This window comes from Thermobia domestica, chromosome 4, assembly GCF_964235325.1.
Source record: "Thermobia domestica chromosome 4, izTheDome1.hap1.1, whole genome shotgun sequence".
NCBI lineage: Eukaryota > Metazoa > Arthropoda > Insecta > Zygentoma > Lepismatidae > Thermobia > Thermobia domestica.
The window spans coordinates 9,618,411-9,643,238 of record NC_137457.1 but is presented as its reverse complement, the minus strand read 5'-3'; the positions used below and the strand labels follow the sequence as shown (position 1 = coordinate 9,643,238).

The following is a 24,828-nucleotide window of genomic DNA, read 5'->3' as shown; positions in this document are numbered from 1 at the left end:
TAAAAATTTAACTGACATTGATTACGGACAAATAGTAAAGGAGAATCTGGTGATGACATTGGAACAAACTGAGAAGAAAGGGACAAACATAAGCAAATTTCCACGGAAGTCCTACCAAACGTAAAAGAAGAACATATACCATATACTTTATAGGAAAAGACAAATGAATAAACTGGAAACAGTCGAACTAGATTTTAAGTACTACAATTAGCCATGTGCGGATATAAACAAAGGGAACGCTGTCAGTAAAGGCTCTTTGCATGCCTTACGTAATTTGTAAAACGCTTCGCGCCTATTTTCTGAATACAATGAATCATAATTTATCGCATTGCGAAAGGTGAGACCAAGGATTCTCTTATATAGTGAACTGACAACACGTATGGTTTCAAAGATGATGTTCGTACAACTTCCAAACTACGCACTTCCGTTTTCGTTTGTGTATATCGTGAAAGTAATTTTCGTTAGTATTATACAGATTACGATCGTTGCTTCATTCCAATATAAGAAAAGGATTTAACTTAAATTTAACACATTCCGTGAAAGGCATGTTTCTCCACAAGCTTTATTCCAATATACAAATTTAATAACTTCTGTATTTTTAATGCGTGCTTCATCAGTAGCACTGAGGCCATAATTTAGTAAATATTTCTGTATTTAGCAGACATGTGTTTCTGTACTTAATAGCATTAGTTAATCTTATTTTGGTGTTATCTAGAAAGTCTTCACTTATTTCAAATAATACTTAATTTTTAATTGTATTTTATTTAAGAAATCGCTTTAGCATATGTTGTTCCAGTTTCTGTCTGGTCAGAGATATTGATATGCTACATTTTATTTAGTACGCAACCATTGTATCTAAGTTGTGAATAAGTACAATTTTCGAGGATTACTTTTGAAACAGTAATTTATACTGAAGTAAAATATTTTTATCTTTTACAGCATTCTTTTTCCAAAGATAATGCTTTCAATTATAAATCTATGTCTTACTTTTTTATGCTATAATGTTGATTACCAGTATTAAGAATTACTCTTAAACTTAAACATTTTAAAACAAAATTGGCGGAAATAAATACATTAAAAATGAATTTCACATATAGTTCTCACTAAAATTATGACACTTTAGTTCGAAATTTCTGAAGGAAGGAATAAACATGTTGCCATACTTACATCTTCTACGATGATCATAGTAATCATACGCTGTAACAAATAATTAAAAACTTAAGCAATCTTAATAATTTATTCTCTAGATATTATTAAGATCAAGACACCATTAACATATTATTAAAATTAACAAAGTTAAACATTTGTAATTAGAAAAGTATATGTCTAAATAACAAATTAACTGTATCACTTACGTAATTTGATGTTCAGTGCGGCATGCACAAAAGAACCAAAGAATTCTATCTTTAGCAAGGTGCATCCAGTTTACAGTATATCAGTATATTATATATATATATATATACACTATGCGATCAAAAGTACCCAAACGTTTTTTTGGGACACCCCAAAAACACACGTTTTTCATATTAGGTGCAATGTCCTGCATCTACTGCCAGGTACTCATTATCAACGACCTCAGTAAGCATTAAACATGGTGAGAAAGCAGAATGGGGTGCTCCACGGAACTCAGGGACTTCAAACATGTTGAGGTGATTCGGTGTCAGTTGTGTTAGAAGTCTGTACACGAGATTTCCACACTCCTAAACATCCCTAAGTCCGGTGTCTCTGATGCGATAGTGAAGTATAAACGTGAAGAGACACGTACAGCACAAAAACGTACAGGACGACCTCGTCTGTTGACTGGCAGAGACCACCGACAGTTGAAGAGGGTCGTAAAGTGTAATAGGCCATCACACATTAATTCCAAACTGCATCAGGATTCACTCCAAGTACTATGATAGTTAGACGTGAGGTGAGAAAACTTGGATTTCATGGTCGAGCGACTGGCCATAAGCCACACATCAAGCAGGTAACTGGCAAACGACGCCTCGCGTGGTGTAAGGAGCGTAAACATTGCACGATTGAAAAACGTTGTGTGGAGTAACAAATCACAGTACACAATGTGGCGATCCGATGGCAGGCTGTGGGTATGGCATAGGCTCGGAAAACGTCATCTGTCAGCGTGTGTAGTGCCAACAGTAAAATTCGAAGCTGGTGGTGTTATGGTGTGTTCGTGTTTTTCTTGGAGGGGGCTTGTACCCCTTGTTGTTTTGCATAGCACTCTCACAGTGCAGGCCAACATTGATGTTTTAAGCACCGTCTTGCTTCCCACTGTTGAAGAGCAATTCGGGGATGGCGATTGCATCTTTCAACACGATCGAGCACCTGTTCTACTGCACGTCCTGTGACGGAGTGGTTTCACGACTCTAACATCTCTGTAATGGACTGGCCTGCACGGAGTCCTAACTTGTATCTTATAGAATACCTTTGGAATGTTTTAGAACGCCGACTTTTTGCCAGGCCTCACCGACCTATGTCGATACCTCTCCTCCGTTCACCACTTCGTGAAGAGTGGGCTGCCATTCCTCAAGAAACCTTCCAGCACCTCATTGAAAGTATGTCTGCGGGAGTGGAAGCTATCATCAATTCTAAGGGTGGGTCAATACCATATTGAATTCCAATAGTACCGAAGGAGGGCGCCAGGAACTTGTAAGTCATTTTCAGCCAGGTGTCTGGATACTTTTGATCACATAGTATATATATATTGTAGATCTGTTTCAATATTATACTAATATCTTTGCCTTGTTTTTTTCTAATTTTCTTTTGGGAGTAGGTTCCTAATTAAACTAGTAAAAGCATTCTTAGCTTTTTATTCTGACAAAATAAACTTATACTTAATTACCAAAAAATATTTAAGAATTATGCCAATTATTTATTTCTCCTTTTATCATTGATTCATTTTGAAAACGCATACTACTGCTTTGATATTAACGAAACATCTGAATTTCATATTTAAACTCTTTCATTGTGTTTGTTCTGTATAGTAAATAACTAAGTGTTGCAATCGTATAGCACAAAGGACATGTTGATTTTACATTCTTAGTTATTGACCTCAAGAATAGCAAGTATTACCTGCTTTTAGTTTTAATCTTTTCAAGGATTCAATTTCAGTTTATTAATGTGGGAACTACATATTTAAAGGTATTAAATTTGTGGAAAGTTTTATATGATAATTCGCAACACACACACACACACACACACACACACACATATATATATATATATATATATATATATATATATATATATATATATATATATATATATAGATATAGATAGATAGATAGATAGAAAGATAGATAGATAGATAGATACGTCATCGTGTGTGTGTGCGTAATTTTCTTCGTGAAAGTAAGGGTAACACTCTATGTACTTAATTAATGTGTGTTTACTTCTCAACGCATGTTCCTCTAAAACAAGAACAAAGCATCTACATTTACTTTTATTTTCCAGATATTATTTACTTCTCGATTTATATCATAACTTGAAAATATGTATAAATTATCATAAAATTGGTCTTACAACACTCACACAAAGAAAACAAAATAAACTTGTCATTAGTGTTTAGTCAATAAGATGGAGGAACACCTCCATCTTGCAAAATGATGCAGGTTAACAGATGCTAGTTATTGAGATAAGGTATAAAGATGAGATTTTTGAGTCACATCATGAAACAGTGAACCCTTTAACCGCCATGAGGCAACAACGCTATGGCTCACTGTTTTTGTAAATTTGTGCAAGTATGAATGCCTCGCGATGATAGCTTTCGTATGGTGTGTGGTAACATGCAAGTAAACGGTTATAGTTTATGTAATGGAATCTTAAAACTAGTAGCCCAAAAGACCTATTTATGTAATTGACCTCTAGTTTAGGATCCTTGTTAATTGTTTGATGGAAGTATCTGTTAGTTTCTACTACCATGTGATGAATAATGTCGTCAGTCATAAAATCATGCGACGGAGAAGTTATCGAATATTTCAAGTTTGGTCTCTGGCTTACTTTCAGCAAATGGAAAATTATTTAATGTAGTCTCATCAACGGGTCCCCAAATGACATAATTAGAAACTTGAACATCAGTAACTTCTTCGTCACCAACATCACCAACCAAATACTGTGGAATTACTTCATCAATGGTCTCAGAAATGCTATCCCTTTGTTGAACAACAGCATCAAACACATTTTGTGTTGAAGGTCAGGCTACTGCAGCATCCTCACTTTCCGAGTCATCCTGATTTTTGCGGGAACGGAAATGTTTACTAATGTTCTTTCTCTTCCGTTGTTTCTTCCTTTCAGGCTTTGAAGAGTCCGTACCATCGCTATAATTTGAAAGCACTCGATATTCGTCGGAAAGAGAAATATTATCAAGTAAGTTATCATCTTGACTTTCATCTTATAGGAACTCGTCCACAAGTTGCTTTAGACGCTTGTGTTCCGTTTCATAATCTATAACGTTTATCCGAATCAACGGGATAAAAACTCAATTGATCACAAGCTGAAGAAAACAGAAGAATCTCGAATAAACACTAATGAATAGCAAAATACTAAATATGGTTGCAAGAAAAAGAAATACAATAGAGGATACAATAGAAGATCCTGAATACAATTGAGGATAATTCTAGCATTTAGGCGGCCATTCGAATTCAGAGCGAAAAGATAAATAAGAATTAAAAATTATTACACAATCTTCACATATGGCTTTCCACGACCTTTGTTTCTCAGACCATGCAGTTTACGTGACTGTTCAGCCTTACCTTACATGTACAATTAAGACAATTGCTGGAGTATAAAATTTTACGAACACTAGCTAATACTTAAGCAAATAATCATTTACCATTGCATTATCACCAGAAACTCTCTGTACTGTTATTATTGAAAATGAGGCCCAACATTCATGCCGCGTGGCCTGTTATTATAAATTCCATCTTAGGGTGTCGCATGACATCAATCGGATGCCTCAAGAAAAAAATGCACAAAGTGCAGCACCTTTTTATATTTTCGAAGATTATACACATACAGTACGCAAAATCGATCAAAAATGGAATGAGAAAATTCAAAATTATGTTTTGGACCAGGGACCAAATTTTTAATTATACTTTGTGGTTGTTAAAGGGTTAAATACATTCACCTGTAACGAAGATATATATGTACGTACTTATATGTATTTATGTATTTATAAAGAGTCATACATTTATGTATTTATTTATAACGAAGTAATGTTTATAATATTTTCTTATGTACGTACATAAAATTCTAAATAAGATTAACATCTTGATACACTTCTAACTTTCCTTACCTATTTACACTATGGGGGCAATTTGACTTACTATAATGTTTACTGGATGCCCTCAAAACATAACGGGTCTAGTTAGATATGATAGTTGTAAATTGTGTTACCAACACTGTCAACTATTTTATAGTTTTTCTTGTACACGAGATTTACTGTATTAATTATTTACACGAGATTTTGAATTTTACTGTATTAATTATTTAAAAACCGAAGCATCAATTTTTTGAAGACAATTGGATTTGAAATATTACAGGTCTACTGTGCATATTGAACATGGATTTTGTGACTGAAAAATATAAAAATGTTGCTCCAAAATTGTTCTTAAAGTTGTGCTATAAAATATACTTTCGCACAAGGGTACATTTTTTGCACCATGAAACTTCCCTCAAATTGCACATTATGTTGTCCAGAAGACAATGCGTTTGAATGTTAGTTTTAGATTTGTTGCAACCTCCACACAGTTTTCATAGAACGAGCGAGTATGAATCGAGATAACGTACTCACGGCATTTGAAACACATTGTTCAACTCTTCTTATCCCTTGAATGTAAACATATCGATTAACCTTTCGTCGTTATTTTTCTTAATGTGTATTTTTGGTGCGAATGCACAGTTACATTACAGTTGTATCAGCCTGGATATATTTGTTTTGTTTTTGAATGTTATAATTTTAGGCTTTCGTTTCTGACTTCATGATTCAATCGTGGGATTATGATGCATCGATATTAAAGGTATCACACTTCTATTTCTTGCGAAACATACCTAACCATTGCCACGTCATGAAAAAAATGCAAATTGAGAGGAAACTTTTTCACAGAATTTACTTGTCAACATGATAGAAGGCAATTCCTTTCTGCGTTTTGTCATTGTGCTCACTGGAGAAATATTACTGCATAGTAACTGCTTAGTAAAACTTGTAAAGTAATTATCCGTTGTTTCTCTTAGACCTAGTCGAGATTTCAAACTACAACTAATTTTCATGACAAAATTATTGGATCACGTGCTTTTTGGCATTAACGCTGGTTGTCTTCCTGTGTACACAATTCCTTTATAAATATATCTAGAGGTAGAACAATATTGTCAGAATATTTTAATACTGTATTTTCCAGGCGTTTTTGATATATATTGAACGAATTCACATCTAACCCTGTACAACAACAATTACTCATCAATTGTAATATTCAGCTCCGGTACTATAGTCCTTGTAGAGTTTTTATGGGTATATAACCGCCACCAGGTTATAGAAATATTTTTGTGGACTCCCTGTATATTTTGTAAAGACGGTGATTTTTTTGTTTTGTACTGTATTCTGCGACGCAAGTAAGACGCAAGTAAGACTTTTTTCTACGACGGGAACTGTTTTTCTTTCCCACGCAAATATATATATATATATATATATATATATATATATATATATATATATATATATATATATATATATATATATATATTGAAAAACTTTGCTTTGTGGTGGGAACGTTTCAGCAAGAGACGAAGCTTCACGGTGTTTCTCCCTGACTTATTAATATGCATAGTCTCTATTCTCGAGTTATTTGGAACTGAAGTAAGTGCTTTCTTTATTCGGTTATGGAAATATTGCAGTAGATTATAGCAGATCAGAGTAGAACATATTCAGAAGCATCTGATCGTCGCCAGCCACATCACTTTACCAGTTTGTTATCTAAACATTCTCACAGTTGAGTTATCGCAATGTCTCGTGCGTCGTGGCCAGTGGACTAATATTAACGTCAACTTTTTTATTTTCTTTTTTGCATGTACATACAGGTGATTTAACCTGAGTGCTTTCAAGAATGAATTGCCACCATTGGTTATCTGCCAATGCAGTTGTATCTCGAACCTCTTGGGTTCTCTTGAGGGAATGTTACTGCATGTTTCAAGTCAGCAATAACGCACGTTGTGTCGAGCATGAGGTATAATATTGTAATAAGTGGCATAAGCTATTAGCCGGTGAAGGACGTTGGCTAGCGCCAATCAATAAGTCCCAGGTTCATATACCTAGTGCGATAAAATTATAAACTCCCCTTCCAACATTAGCATTCCATTTTGAGGAGTAATTAATTTCGCTGAAGACTGCTGTCGGCTCTTCAGGACTGTTTGGAGCAGCAACTAGATTACTACGTGTTATTATACAGGCGATATAGACTTCCCCCAGTGCTAATCCACCATGTGCGTCAATGGTGTGAGAAAAGCATTTATAATGAAATCTCAATTATAATCTTCTATATATATTTATCAAAGTGATAAAAGTCTACAGAGTAGTGAAAAAGTAATGTGCAATTTTAATAAAGCAAACTAGCAGCGTTCACCCCGCTTCGCTGCGGTCACCCCGGAACGCAATAAACTTTGTTACTTAGATAATTTTTACTTTTTCGCTTTCAAGTGATATGATAAAAACCATAGAAGATTGCAGTAAATCTTAACATTATATCGCCTGTCATTTATGTTAACCCGCCCCGCTTCGCTGCGGTCATCCCGGTGCTGGCATATTGTAAAAGTGTCTGTAAAAATAAGCAAATCAATTAAAAAATTTTAAACAGAAGATTCAAGCTATTTTCCGCTGTATATCGCCTGTCATTTATGTTAACCCGCCGAGTGACACGGTCATGCGGATTGCATATAAATACGTTTATTTTTACCTATGATGAACTAATAACAAAGGATTTGTACGTTATGGACACTTGAATGATCAATTATCTCAAGACACTGGTAATTAAAAATTAAAGTGATATGATAAAAACCATCTAGGGTCCAAATTCTAATAACCCCCCAAAAATGAAAGAAATTGGTTCAGCCGTATTAGCGTGATGAGCGGACAAAGGATTTTGTACGTTCTCTTTTATATATATAGATAATTATACATAATCAGTGTTAAGTGTTGTGACCATTTCTCTTCGTTATTTTTATTTCTAATAGTATTCTGATAAATAAGTACAAACGTCATTTGACCCAGTGTGTTTTCGTTGTGTGTGTGTGAGTGATGTTTATGTGCGTTATGGTCTGAGTGACAGTCTGATAGTCCGTGAGGTTTCCGAGATTCAACATCCAAACCTCTCGGCGCCTAATGCTCATCTCATCAGTGAGACCGACAAGCAATATGGGAACAATTTTGTAATCCCTTCTTCGAGAGTTCCTTCAACGGTCTACCCAGGTAAGTCCAGGTTTCAGGAGAACACTCTTTGGCAGGACCAAGGAGGACAACCGATTACAGACCACGACCAGACGTTTATAAATAAATGGTACCAGAACAGTGATCCGACACTCTGGGCGATTACAAGTACATCTCACACAAGAGTGATTGTGCCAAAACGATGGTTTGAGTTCTACGAATGTATCATAAAACCATAAAGCTTATATTCAGGAATCGGTTTTCAGACGTTATTACACTATATTTTGGGTTATTGGGTTTGAATGTCCATCAAAAAATATTTCTTTTACAAGTTAGTCCTGGTTTTTCTCAAGACCGACAATCAAAAGCGAACTTATAAAGGAACATAGTTCAAAGGCATTAATTTCTTTCCAACTATATATATATATATATATATATATATATATATATATATATATATATATATATATATATATTTAATTTACTACAACACGTTACCTTCAAAATTTGTACACAGTATTACCTCGTGGAAAAGCTCAGTAGTAAGGAATATATCCAATGCATATTTCGGTGACGAAGCAGCAACGTTTCTACTAGATCCTATGACTCTCTTCATTACATTGTGAAGTCTTGGGAGCTCGTTCGTTTAAAAGTGTACCGTCTTTTGATATGGAATATTTAACTTGTGTAATTGCATTCCACCTTGGAATCCAAGAGTAAAGGAATGTATCGTTATAAGTGTCAGTTCCACAACTTGATGCTTTATCAAAACCATCAATCCTGTTGCAATAATCTGAATCAATTTCCTGTGCCACGTCCTCTGAATCACTACAGTCATCTTCACTATCATGTAAAAGTTTGTGCATTTTTTCCATCTATGTAAGACGACTCATTTTATAAAGATAAACACATTAAAAGTTACTACTCTAAGCATTTAGTTGAGTTGATTTTCAGTTTAACGTCCTTTTCAGCAGAGAGTCTATATGAGACGAGAACTACTGATTAACGTGGAATCCGAACCACTTTAGATCCCACTGGGAATCGAACCTGTGTCTTCCAAGCCAACACTATGAATTGTGAATCATATATGATAAACATTGATCTTTACTGCACGAATGGCCACAGCGCATTCTAGAAACCAAACCTTAATTTTCTTCTTTTTCATCATCTACTTCAATATTCTTACTGTAGTAAGACTGTCATATACCTTTCGAAATAATGCCTCATATTCGTACAAATCATGCAAGTATAAAGTTCCGATATCCTATATAAATTAAGGGTTATATTACAAATATTAAAAACGAGCTACACCCTCCCTTTATCCTAAAATAATCAGAAAATGAATGTTCTCCCTAAATTACAAACTAGAAGTTGAAAGGCTTAACTTAGTACCTCAAGAAGAAAGTAGGTTGGAGGTCAATTTGACCATCACACTGTGTATAAGGGTTAAGTAGTAAGCACGTCCTAATACTTTTCTTGAAATCGAAATAAACAAGACGTAGTTTTTCGTAAGAGAGATGTTCTATTTATAATATTAGTAGTTGATGCAAAATATTGCTGCTACGTTAGGTACAAGTATAACATATTTTGCTTAAGCTTGTACATTCTACAAATTAGTTTATTAGTACAAAAATACAAACAATAATAAATTATACTCAAATATTCAATATATGTTTATATAAATGTAATTTGAAACATATAACTTACGGTAGAAGTCTGAACTATAACGACCTATTAAGAAAATGAAATATAATTCTATAGTCTTTTAGCTTCATTTGATCACAATATGATTGTTTGCAGTTTTAAAATCATGTCAGAGATACATTTTAATAATAAATAAGCTGAGTATAATGAAATAAAATACGATATTTTAACACTTTGTAATATATAGATATGATTGTATAGTCATAAGACGTTTATTAAAAAATAACGATTCTGACATATTGAAAATCTTTGTAACAACACAATTAGAATTTAATTTGATGGTGTTTCATGAAGAAAATATTCGCAACTAGCACAAGGGCAATTCCAAAATATATCGGTTTTGATATAAATGACAGAATTGGTGGTACAGGACTCTTTTTACACATTATAGAAAAGTAATGCGTTGTTCTACAGTAGAGAAGTTCTACAGCACATAACCTTTCTATATATTCACTATTCAAATTAAGGCATTTGTCATAACGTTTCGCAAGGTCTGAATTGCATGTTCATACAAACATACTGTATATGAATTAAGCCATCCGTTAATAGCACTGTGACGTTCACTTTCATTGTTAAAGTGGTGAGTCGGTAGCCAGTATCTCATGTGCCTCAAGAGCTGCGCCCGTGTTCATTGCCTTTGCCGTGGAATTGATTGGTACCTTCTTTGTGCCGCACATCAGTTCCTATATCTTTCAATACGTTACACTATTCACATATGACACATGCACTCGCCGTGTTGCTTCTGCAAATGCTACATAGTTCACAATGAATAGCAGCTGCCGAAAGTTTTTCGCATTCAGATATTGTATAACTTCATTACATTCATATTTTTCGTAAATGTTTCTATTTGATCTCGTAGTTTCAACTGTTTTAACATACGAGTTAACTGCAAACCAAAATTCCTTCATGGCTCACCTTCAATGGAACTACTGCATACATTGCCAGAAGATTGACGTTCTTCCCGGCTCTTTCTGGCATAAGCACACATGCTGTTCCATTCCGTAATACTCCCTCCATTATATTTATCATTCTTGTAATTTCTGGGTAATTGAAATTTTTGGACCTTCACTTATATTGCTTTCTACAAGTATCCACAGCACTAAGTGAAAGAGGGACAGTTATTTGTTTTCTTCATTGCTATAGTCAATATACCTATATACTTAGCGTAAATGCAGAGTTTAATATTCATATATGTTTGTAATTCTAGATGTACTTAACTAAACTTACGACGATCCCAAATTCTCAAAATTTCTCAAATCGTATAACATGACATTCGTTTATTACAAATTTCATCCTTCTAGTATTATGAATGTCAACCCAGATTACTTTTCTTATTAATATTTTGATTAATTTGTTTCTATTTTCGCTATATACAATTGACTTATTTCGGCTCAGTTATTCCCCGTTTATTTCAAACTAAGTGTAAAGCTATAAAAGAATGGAAAGAGTATACGAACATTTGTTACTCTTATTTGACAGTTTTTGAGGCTATACAAAGGAAATTTACATTATACAAAAGCGGGATGAGACACAAATTATGATCGACAATATCGTTAAATATTTACTATTTTCATTTCGTTTTAGTGTATATTTAACTTCAAATGTAAAATATTTTCTATATTTTATAAAAAGAAAAATCTAGAACTCCTTTACTTTTCATCTTGAGTCATATTTGTAGTGTTACATTATTACACAAGAATGGAACAGAAAATTTCTAAAAGAATAAATAAGTATGCAAAACTCCTTTATTATAAAAACAGCTGTTCTTTCGTTGAAAAGATGAAAGTGCACTTGATGACGATACGAAAATAGATAATCAAATTAGCTTGTAAAGACATAAAGCACTATATCGTGCATCTACTTGCTGCATATTATTATAAACTTTGAGCATAGAACTGTTTTATATTTTTCTATTGAGTGAAGCTTATAATGTAATAGGTTTTTCTGATCCTTATGTATGTAACGTTGTTCCTGGTGTATAATGTGCATTTGACAAAAACTAATATACTTTATGTTACCAGAACTGGCATCTATAAAAACATTAATAAGGCTAATTACTTTATTAAGTAAACTGATATTCTCACATTTTCTATTACTTCATAGGTGTAACGATCCCGTTGCTACGTTTTGGGAAAAAAATATAATTCTCTGTAATGTTAATTCTCAATAATAGACTAAGTTTGTAATAATTTCCATTGATCATGCCTTCTTTATTTTAAAATAGATAAAGAAGACTATATGTCTTCTCTGTTTGTACAGAGAGAGAGAAAGAGAGAGAGAGAGAGAGAGAAGCGAATTTCTTCGGTTTATTGGCAATTCAATGTAGCTTGCGCTGCTTGTGGCGTTCGTTTCAGCGATATCAGCGCTTTGATCTCTCGAAGCAACTGTGTCCTGAATCCTCGTATGAGGCGGGTGTGCCTCGTAGCAGCTTCGTGTTTCCGGAGAATGAGATAAAATTTCCGTTCCTGTTGGATTTCCTCTTTGAAGTTTCGATAATCTTTGGTGTTATTGTAATTACAACGTATCTTACGAAACAAGAAAAATAGTGCGGGAAGTGCAATGTTTCGTTTTTTTATAAAACGTAATGAAGGAATTCTGTATGTGAAAATAATTAGAAGTTGGAATTTGACAGCATGAGAAATTGTGCATGACAAGCACGCAACCAGAAATACTTTAATTATAGTCTGGTCTGTTAAGGATAGGATCGTGACAGACCGGACACAAGTATGAAACTTGGCAGATTGAAAGTACTTCGGTATTCAATTCGTTTTAGGGTCGGGTGCCAAAATTTTTTGGCCGCCATTTTGAAATATGCCGCCATGTTGGATTTTATATAATGTTCTCTTAAAAGATCATTATCTCGGTAACCAATGGTCCGATTTTGATGATTCTTTTTCTAAATTATAAGTTAAGCCCGAATTTAATCGATTATAGCAGTAATAAAGTGAAGGTAATATGATAAAAACGAGAAAAATATAAATATTTAAGAGTTTATGAAACATACTTACATATGAATGAGTTTTTCTCCAAAATGGTCCATTTTAGGAAAGCATGCACCCTATAAAGTTTGAAAGACCATAAAAAGAGCTTTAATTTGATGTATAATACGTTAAAATGCGATGAGAAATAGTCGAAATATAAGTCTTGAAAACAAACCCAATGCAAATAGGAAGACTGCGTAATCGGTCAATTTTGTGAAATTTAGCGGTGTCTCGCAGAAATTTTTATCATAAAATTATCTAGTTATTATTCTTGTTATGATTACTTAATAATAACTACGTTTAATCATTACTTAGTATTGTTATGGGAGTTTTCATTGCAGCAGCTCTTTGTAAACATGAACATTTTTTCCTTCATAATATTGGTTATTATAATGTAACTGTGAACACATTAAAAGTGTATTGTGCCTTTTAAGTTGAATCATTCCTTGCAGTATTTGAAATAATATGTTTATTAAGTGTTTTCTAGATGATTCTTGTTCAGAATTCCTGAGGATCTATAAAGATTTCGATAACTTAGAAGAAATCTCTTAAACTTGTCACTGAAAAGAATTAGTAAACACACTAATTGACAATACAGCGAAGTGGCATAAACAGTGCAGACTGAATTTTGTTGTCTCAAAACTAAAAACAGAAATCGCAAAAGAATAGAAAACAAAAAGTAAACAGAAATCAACAGAAAATAATGAATCAAAGCGTAAGAGGAGAAATGCAAGTAGAGGAAATGTAATTCCACCGGTTTATATTTTTTGTAATTCTGAGAAAGGGGTTAGAAGAAATTGTCACTTACGTTTGACAAAAATCTTAAAAAAATGGCTTAATAATTACAGGATATATTTCTGCTTTCAAAAATTTCCGGAGGAGACTTGGTAGCAATGGAGGCTACATACCATATACAGTGATTATGGATGTATAAAAATAGGTACAGTAGTTGGAAAATGGAGAACAGATCTTTAAATGAAACCGAAAGTCAAGATGATGATGTTTTAGAATCTCCTGATTTGCTGAACTCATAGATCACTTGGAATATAAAATAAAAGATGTTCATTTCATTTTCAATTTGTCAGAGCTGCACAGTCTATATGAAAACAAGTTGAGAGCGGTAGGTTTATCAAAAGCAATGAATAAAACAAGACAAAAGAACAAAATTCTCGTTCATTTTGTTTCTGATTGTACTAAACAGTGATGGCAAAATATGTTATTGGCATTTAAAGATAGGACGCTAGAAATTACTCAAGGATTTCATGTCTAAACGGTCAAATGAAGAGAGATTTTTCCCTTCTCAATATGTTCTAAGTCTTTAAGAAGAAATATGATAAACTGGGAGTGTCAAACATTTTCAGGATCTTTTACAGAAAACTGTCCAGATGAAAGTGTTCCAGAAAGTCTAAAGAATTTCGTTCAATTGCTGCTGTATGGATCTAACATAGAAAAAATTTCTATAACATATTCTCAAACTGCCCTAACAATAAGACAATTAATATATTTTAATTTAAGAACAGAAGATTGGCACCACGAAAAAAAAGGCACAACATATCTCATGAACCGCCACTCCTAATGTATGTAGGTTTACAGGTACACACTCTTACTTGCTAGAAAAAAGATTGTCAGTAATTTACATAACTTGGACATTTTTGTAACATATAATCGTGTGATTCAAATTGAAGATCAAATAGCAGCAGTGACATGCAGACGTTACAAATTAGAGGGTCTTGTGTGCCCATTCCATTAATGACTAATGTGTACACCATCGGTGCATTGGACAATTTAGACCACAACACATCATCAACTACTTCGACAGGATCTTTCCATGGAACAAGTATTAGCGTATTCCATTTGCCTTTCGATTCCAACCCTGGTTTACCCGCAATGCGAATTGAAGTTTCTTCGTCAGTATAATATTACTTATTACCAGATATCTATGTTATTGTGCCATCAGTATCATCATGTTATTTTGACAAACTGCAAGTTAATATTACTGTTCAAGAATGTACCGTATTGACGTTCCGAATTTTTTTTTCTTTCCTATTTCTATTGAAACGGCTATGCAACCAGATATGCGATTTTAAAGCGCCATATCTGGCAATATTGGGAACTACTTGTTCTTGCTCTAGCCCTCTGGGTGACGTTGAGGTCATTCAGACTAAAATGACTAAAGTGGAGAGTTGGAATTCCAGAAGTTGAAAAAGTGTATAAACTCGTTTGCGAAAGTTAGATGGGCTACTCGAAAAGTAAAATAGCATTACATTTGCAATATATATATAGGAAAGAAGTATTTTTGAAGTTGAAGTGAGTTGCATTTCGTTATTTATTAAAAGAATTATATTTAATAGTGATATTATAGTGAGAAGTTATTGTCCAAGATTAGCCGGTGGTCTTTGATCAGGGCGTATATGAGTGCACATATTACAATCGCCTTGGTATAACATGATTAAGGTGAGTTTGTTTTTTGAATTATATATATGTTTTGAAGAAATCATCTGTACTGACTAAAAGAAGTAATATTAAAAGTAACAAGTGAATTATTTCGGAACTAGTGTAGTATTTAAAACATTAATGTTCGATTATGAATTATGCCAAGTGATTGTTTAAATGGAACAGTCTACAGTTCTTGTTAAATGTGTGTATTGAGAAACTTTTCGTATCTTCTTTTGGAATATATTTTGAAGACGTTTATAAAGTTATTAGTAAAAAGAACTTAAATATCTTATTATTTCGCAAATGTACTTTTGCCTAAATTTATGGTTGCCCTGTATTTGTTGAATAACTTTCAATACTCTGGAGTCGTCTTACCATTGATGATTATTACTAAAGGTACGTATATAGACCAATTTAAATTTTTACGTGAAACGTGTCCTAGTCTATATTAAAATAGCTAGAGTCTCCACGAACGAGCTTGCGATTTATAACGAGAGCACGTTACACAAAAATTTTAGTCTGAATCCTATTATATGTACGTACCAAGTGGCATATATATATATAAATAGTCGAGGAAAAAGGACGATATAATTATAAAAATTATAGTATTGATGAAATAATATGGATATGTGGAAAGTGATTAAATCCGGTTTGACGGTTTCTTGCAGTGGCTTATGGATCATTTATTGTTAAAAGGAGTCCGGTACTTTTCTTTTACCTTTTTCCTGTTGCTTGTAATAGTGAGTCTAATACGTGGTAAAAATATGGAAAATACTAGGTCACAACTCTTTTTAAATGGTTGTGTAGGAGGCGATGAAGGAATTGTAATCCCTGAATGTGCTCGAGGTCATTGGGATCTATCATATCTGGAGGACGAAATGTGGAGGGAGGAGAGTCCTTCAATTAATAGTGTTAGCTATTCAAGCAGTTGTGTAGCAGGTGTCGAGTCAGGAACGGGAAGGCAGCTGCACGTGTACGATGACGTAACTCAACCCTTGTTATCAGGTAGTAGCAGTGGTGTGAAGGAATTCCATTCAGTGCACATTAGTGGTGGTGAAACAGCTGATTTTATAAAGGAGGAAAAAGAAAAAGAGAATACAAATCCATTTGTGCCTTTTGGTCATGAGTTAAAATCGGAGCAAGAAAATCAAACTTCGCATATTAATCAAAGGTTTTTTCCTTTCAATATTAATTTTGATAAGATAGCTGTTAATACAACAAGTGCTCTTTTTAGTGAGAAAATAAAGCAAATTCCGTTTACAGACGGTAAAAGTGATGTCGGTTTGTTTCGTTTTATGGTCACTGTTTATAATATAATAAAGGGTGGTTTGTTTCCGATTGATGCAGTATTGTTAGCTGCTTTGAGTAAATCACAGGGGCGTTTAAATAATGAATTATTGCATGTATATGAGCAAACGAGACAATGGACAGACATAAGTAGTTACTTGTTTAGGAAGCTCATTACTCCATTAGGTAAACGGGACTTGACTATACGATTCTTGAATGCAATGCAAGAACCTAATGAAAACATTCTTGAATACGTAAATAAAATTGTGGATTATCATAAAGTTTGTTATGGAAGAATAAATGAAAGGGAGGTATTGGATATAGTGGTAAGTGGAATGAAACCACAAATAAAATTTGATATGTATAAATATAGACAACCGGAGTCTTTGAGGGAACTGATGGCTGATATCCATAATTACGAGACATATAATAGGAATGTTGAAGTATACAATTCAATGATAAATTTTACTAGAGCTGATAGTGGAATGAAGAAACAAATTAATTGTTATTTTTGTGGTGCGAACCATCGAATGGCGACTTGTAAAGCGTATAAACAGTCCTTATTAAATAAACAAATGGTAAAGGTGAATATGAGTAGGACTCCAGCAGGACGCTTTGCAGAGGGATTGGGGTCTTCTACTCATATAAGTGATCAAGGGGTTCGATACCCGCAGGATGATGGTTTCGTGGGGAAAAATAGACAGTTTATAAATTCTCAGAAGGAATGTTTAGGTGAAACAAAAAACTTTTTGTCCTTGAACACGACTCTTTCCCCGACTAGGGGGCCGGATGGTATTTATAAAAGGGAGCGTGGTAAAAAGGATCGAGTGCTGGAAAAGAATTATAACATTAAGCATCGCTCACCCTTATTTAAGCAAGAAAATAAAGTTGGTGATAAGTCTCAGTTGTTGGATTTTAGATATGCGAGAAGTGGTGTGAGTCAGATGGACCATAATTCTTCCCAAATTAATGAACGCTTTGCAGGGAATAAGGGGAATTATGGGAATTATCGAAAGGATTATAAGAGACCCAGTGTTGGGGGTAGAAAAGGAGTTCAAAATATAGACCATGAGAAGGTTAGAGATGGTGTAGGTGAATTTAATGAATGCAGTGAACAGTTGAATTCATTGACTTGTATGACAGAGACCGGAGTACGAGTCGAAACATGCGATGAGGGTGGATGTACAGCCAAAGTGGGTTGTGATCCTTATAGTTGGACAAAGACTAGAAAACCTTATTCATGTCGTGATCAAAGAAATTTAGTGGCAGCTTTTATTCCGGCTTATATAATGGGTAAACAATATTTAGGTTGTGTGGACACTTGTTCTTCCGCCTCATTGGTCAGTAAACAAATATTTGATGAGTGGAATAAAAGTTTAGCTAGACCTATAGCAGTTTACAATGAGAAATTTACTGGTGTGGGGGTGAATCAGAGCAAAGTGACACTCAATCAGTGTGTTATGCTGCATATTAAATTTCAAAAGCGGGTTTACAAAATGAAGTTTTTTCTTATTAATAGTTTAAATCCACCTTTCATCTTGGGTATTAATGAACTTAAATCTATACAGGCGCAAATTGATTTAGTTCAAAATGAATTAGTGTTGCCTTTGGAAAATGGAAAAATTCGGTTACAATTTTCTTCAAAAACTTGTCCCCCTTCCACTAGTTCAATTAGGGAACAGCTCAAAGGTGAATTATCTTCTTTAAAACAGTCCGAAATTTTTACAAATTTATTCATTAAAGCTAATAGTGTTGGAGATCTATCATCAATGGGGGAGAATGGAATGGATCCAATGGGAAATATTCCAGTAAATCCAGGGATGGTGGCGGATCCAGGTTTGGCGAGTGGTCAGAGACTTTTGGGAGGCGCCGACAGAGGCAGGGTTGGAAGATGCATGAAGAATATCCATGAAACAACTGGGGATACTTATCTGAGTCCAGAGATCGAGCGGGCATCCTTGATGGTGGATCCGGAAGTGGTTGACCAACATCCACATATACAAGGGTATGTTAATAATTTAGTTACAAAATTTCCTAATGTATTTTCTGATAAAATTGGATTTATATCAGATTATTCTTATAATATAATATTAGATGATTATTCTCCTATTCGTAAAAAGGCATATCCTTTATCACGGGCTACTCAAAAGGATCTTGATAAGATTTTGGATGAATTATTGAGTGAAGGAATAATAGAAACGAGTGAAAGCGATTTTGCTTTTCCTTGTTTTGTAGTTAATAATAATGATGGAACAAAACGCATGGTTGTAAACTACTCTTCTTTAAATTCTCGTTTATGCTTAAATACTCAATATACGCCGCGTATGGAGGATGTATTGGCTGAACTCGCAGATGGTAAATTCTTTTCACATCTTGATATACGTAAGGCCTACTTAACAATACCGTTAACTAAAGAAAGCCGTAGATATACTGCCTTTTTGACCCATAGGGGACTATTCGAATTTAAATTTTTACCATTTGGTTTAGCAGCTGGTAGTCACGTTTTATCAAAAATATTAACAGAACTGTTATATCCACTTAAGGAGGAAGGAGTTGAATGGTATATGGATGATGTCATAATAAAGTCAAAAGATTTAAAGAGTCATAAAATTATTTTAGGAAAGGTCTTGAAAAAATTGGAAGACAAAGGTTTAACCTTATCTAAAAAGAAATGTTCCTTTTTTTCAACTAAGGTTTCCTATTTAGGATTTATAATTGAAAATGGAAAAATGTATATGGACCCAGCACGGGTTGAAGTAATTCGTAAATTACCAGCTCCTAAAAATAGGAAAAGTTTAATTTCGCTTAGCTCTTTTCTACAATATTATGGCAAGTTTGTTCCCCAATTTCATGAAATAATGGAACCTATTAATCGTTTAAGGAGTGCTTCTGTAAAATTTGTTTGGGGGCACGAACAACAGAAAGCCTTAGACGATATTAAACTCATGTTTGAAACACACATAATGTTGAAGCTTCCTGACTTAAATAAGAAGTTTATTTTGAATGCGGATGCGTCACTCAAGAGTCTGGGCGGCGTAGTTCAACAATATGATGAGGAAGGTAACTTGTTACCGGTTGGGTTTTTTTAGTCGTCGCCTCAAGAAATATGATTTAAATAAACCTATTTATTTACTTGAAATGATGGCGGCGGTGGAATTGATGGAACGGTATAGTACCTATTTGCATTCACAGTTTGAATTGCGTATTGATCACGCGGGATTAGTATATGCCATAAAGAATATGAAAAGAGTCAAGCGTTATGGTTCATTATTGTATCGTCTTTTTTCGTTTAATTTTGTTGTAAAATCAATTTCAACAAATTTAAATATTTCAGCCGATTTTCTATCAAGGTTGTACGATAGTAATAATTTTGAGGAGATGGATGTTAACCCATCACATGAGGAACAGGTAACTAATTATTTTTTGATAAATTTATGGAATATGCCTTGTGCCAATATAGCCATCAACGAACATCAAGAAAATGATCCGGATCTGAAAGAAATTATAAAACAACTAAAAGCAAAAAAGACTGTTGAGGGATATAAGTTGGTACGGGGGATATTATGCAAGAAAACTAGGGCAGTTAGAAACCCTTATAAAGTATGTCTTCCGACGACTTTAGCAAAAAGCATCATTCAATTCTATCATTCTAATATTTTGCCCGGATCGCACTGTGGGATAAAAAGAACAATTGGAAAAATATTTGCCCGCTTTACATGGCCGGGAATGGTCCAACAAATAAGGGATTTTGTATCTACTTGCAGAGAGTGTCAATTAAATAAAAGTTCTAACGTGAAACCCCAGGGACAGTTAGTATCTCAATATGAAAAAATGGTTAATGGTTGTTGGCAAATGGACCTTTTGGGACCAATGGTAGAGAGTCGTTCGGGACGTTATTGTTTGATAATAGTTGATTCTTTTTCCAAAAGAATTTTTCTAGAACCCATCAAAGTTTTGTCGAGTCAGTGTATTATTAATAAATTGTATAAGTTAGTGTGTAGGAACGGATTTTGTTATTCAGTAGCGCATGATAATCATTCAGTGTTTACTTCTGCAAAATTTAGGGATTTCCTTTATGGAAATGGGATAAGGGACATTAGAATTGCCCCCTATCACGCTGCTTCGAATCCGAGTGAGAGATATGTCTCGACTATTAAAAATTCGTTAAGAATTTACTTCAATAATAAACAGAGTAAATGGGATAGTGGATTATGGGAAATAGAATTTTCTATTAATTCAGCTATACACGAAGATACAAAATGTAGTCCCATGGAAATGGTTTTTACATACAATCTGTGTGATCCTTTAGATATACGGTGGAATGTAAGGTTGGAGGAAATTTATACTAAAGATCCTCAAATATGGAAGACAGCCTTAGAAAATATGGAGAGGGCATGGCAAAGAAAGAAAAAATTGTATGATAAAAGAAGACTTCCTAATACATATGAAGTAGGAAATAAGATATTGATTAAAGCTCAATTTCAATCATCTTTGAAAGATAAAAGAACTAAGTCATTATGCCCAAAATGGCTGGGGCCATTTTTTATTGAGCGCTGGTTGGGAAGGAATACTGTTCAGGTGCGAGCGGTAGATAACAACAATGATGTACGTAAGGTTCATATTGACATGATTAAACTGTTCAGAGACGGTAGAAGAATTGTAGGAAATTGAATATATATGTATATTAAACTCTAGTCATTGAATGTATGATTCAACTAAATTAAGTCCTATTAATTAGTATCATTAAGCTATAATTATATGATTACAATTTCGGGAGAATTATCTATTTATATATATATGTGTGTGTGATAATTATATGTGAATTTTAATATAAATTTTTTAATAATTCCAGGCCTGGGATTAATATAAAGAAAATGTATACATTTTAATGTACGCGGATTTAGAGGATTGTAATTAAATGTATGTAATAGAACGCAAATTTGACTGGATTGTAAACGTCAATTGGATTTTTGATGGAGCATCGCCCTGGAGACAAGTCGAAAACCTGAGATATCAGCGATGTAAATATGTAATTATATATACTGAAGACACACAAGTATGTATCTGTAAATTTATATTTTTAGAATATGAAATGTTTCAAAAAAAAAAAAACTCGCCTAATTGATATTAAGATTAAGAGTAATTTATAATACATATTATAAATTGAAAATTATAATATTTTGTAAAGGTTATGAATAGTCCGACCTTGGACTCAAATTTACTAACTTGGATAGTGTAAGTAGAAGGATGAGTCGGTGTGAGAATGATTTTGGGGGATAGTTTTGTTTTCTTTAGTTTTGTTATCTTTTTCTTTTGGATTAATGAGAGTTGCTGGTATGTGGTGGTAGTTAGTAGGTTTGGGGTAGAAAGGTAGTTATAGATACTAATTCAACATGACGTGTAAAACTGACGATAAATTTTCTATTCATAACTTTCAATACGGTATTTGTAAAATGATCGGGTATTTAAAAAGTTTGTCAACTTTTTATGTGGGGTGAGTGATATGTGTACCGTATTGACGTTCCGAATTTTTTTTCTTTCCTATTTCTATTGAAACGGCTATGCAACCAGATATGCGATTTTAAAGCGCCATATCTGGCAATATTGGGAACTACTTGTTCTTGCTCTAGCCCTCTGGGTGACGTTGAGGTCATTCAGACTAAAATGACTAAAGTGGAGAGTTGGAATTCCAGAAGTTGAAAAAGTGTATAAACTCGTTTGCGAAAGTTAGATGGGCTACTCGAAAAGTAAAATAGCATTACATTTGCAATATATATATAGGAAAGAAGTATTTTTGAAGTTGAAGTGAGTTGCATTTCGTTATTTATTAAAAGAATTATATTTAATAGTGATATTATAGTGAGAAGTTATTGTCCAAGATTAGCCGGTGGTCTTTGATCAGGGCGTATATGAGTGCACATATTACAATCGCCTTGGTATAACATGATTAAGGTGAGTTTGTTTTTTGAATTATATATATGTTTTGAAGAAATCATCTGTACTGACTAAAAGAAGTAATATTAAAAGTAACAAGTGAATTATTTCGGAACTAGTGTAGTATTTAAAACATTAATGTTCGATTATGAATTATGCCAAGTGATTGTTTAAATGGAACAGTCTACAGTTCTTGTTAAATGTGTGTATTGAGAAACTTTTCGTATCTTCTTTTGGAATATATTTTGAAGACGTTTATAAAGTTATTAGTAAAAAGAACTTAAATATCTTATTATTTCGCAAATGTACTTTTGCCTAAATTTATGGTTGCCCTGTATTTGTTGAATAACTTTCAATACTCTGGAGTCGTCTTACCATTGATGATTATTACTAAAGGTACGTATATAGACCAATTTAAATTTTTACGTGAAACGTGTCCTAGTCTATATTAAAATAGCTAGAGTCTCCACGAACGAGCTTGCGATTTATAACGAGAGCACGTTACAAGAACAAATACGGCCAGGGCGCGAGGAAGCACTTTAAACAGAGAGGCGGTGGATTGAAAGAAATTCTCCGCTAGGTGAAAATAAATGCTTGTGGGCAGAGTATCATTTGACTCAATTAGGAAGTGTACGTTCTACTAAAGGTACCAACGTCATGTTGTCAATTTTTACTGAAAAGCGGAGTCTCTTTCAATGGTGAAGCATGGTATGTCTATCATAAAGAAAATTACTGATCGATGTAATCCTAATCAAATGCAGGTTATTTTCCTTGACCAATCTCTTTTTGCAATAGCAAAACAAATAAAGTGGAGATGGTCCGATTCATACTATGGAGAAATTCTATCGTTATGTTTGGTGGGCTACAAATAGAAATGGCCCTTTGAAGAGTGCTAGGCCACATACTAAATAATACTGGATGGACATCGCCCTTAGCTGAGGCCGGAGTAGCAGGTTCAGAGTCAGCTGATTCATTCCTGGACTGCTCACACCTAACCAGAACCAGAAGAGCACAGCAGAAACCAGCTGTAGTTCTAGGTTTTCTTCAAATGACAGAGTTTCATACAGAACAAGAGTCCAGAGACTGTAAACAAGAATTCCAACAGTGGCGGAAAAGAATGATATGGAAAAGATCTATGTTTTCATATTGGGATCTTCTACTGGAATTGGAACTTCTAATTTTGATATTTGTTAGAGCTCACCGACAAAGTAACTTCCTATTATATGTAACTGTGTTGGAGCGTCTTCTGCCTCTATATGTGCACCTCAGGGACATGAAGAGTTCAAATGAAGGAAAGGCAGAATTTAAGAGAACTGGGTGTTTTCAAAGACTAACCAAAAGTTTTGTTTCATGCCGTTCGACCAAAATAACAGAAGTGTTAAAGACTCCCGTGAAGCCATTAACTAAAAATCAACGTGCTTTTCAATGATGGGTGCTCACTGCTCCTGAGTTATGCAGACCCACAAAAGAATTTGAAGATGCTGCACACATTGAGGAAATAATTAACGAAAATTATGTTGGAAGTGATGTAAGTTTTAAGAATCTTTGTCAAACATTGCATGACACAATTTCTGCTGCAGGAAATCCTATTTTAGATACGTAACAGGTAATGAATCTATCATCACATGCGTATGCCTTACAGGATCTTCAGAAACTGTTGCAGAAATAAAAGTGATTGGTAAAAACCAATATGAAGAGTTTGTTGACTCAGTGTTTGTAAAACGAAGCAAGCCAATTTAGTCTCCTATAAAAAGGAATAGTTTTTTTCTTGAGAAAACTTAAGGTAAATGAATTGAGAAATGATTACAGTTTATTCAGTGGGCTGTATATGTCATGCAAACCGCGTGAGGGTGATCTGCAAGACTTTTTTCTCATGAAAATCGTAGTTGGCTATCATCATTGATCACGAGAAACTTTTACTGTCGTCAAACAAGTCTGAACTACTGAATATTTTCAAGTCCAGAAAACTTCGGCTGGGTGAAAGAAGGTGGATCGTGGAAGCCCTTATGGATGACCAAACCAGAAGTTTCTAAAAGTTCAAGAGAATTGCTAAAGTATGGCTGCAAAGCTCTT

The 24,828-nt window shown here is 34.0% G+C and overlaps 1 protein-coding gene across 1 annotated transcript in view; it reads right to left on the bottom strand.

Annotated features, from left to right (window-relative positions):
* The window catches only part of LOC145683627 (uncharacterized), a 497,638-nt gene that overhangs the window by 154,978 nt on the left and 317,832 nt on the right, over positions 1-24,828 (bottom strand). The window contains exons 76-77 of the mRNA XM_081754963.1: positions 10,121-10,144; positions 1,168-1,197 (exon numbers count right to left, since the gene is read on the bottom strand). Of these exons, the coding sequence (XP_081611089.1) occupies positions 1,168-1,197; positions 10,121-10,144 (54 nt within the window). The remainder of the gene's footprint in view (positions 1-1,167; positions 1,198-10,120; positions 10,145-24,828) is intronic.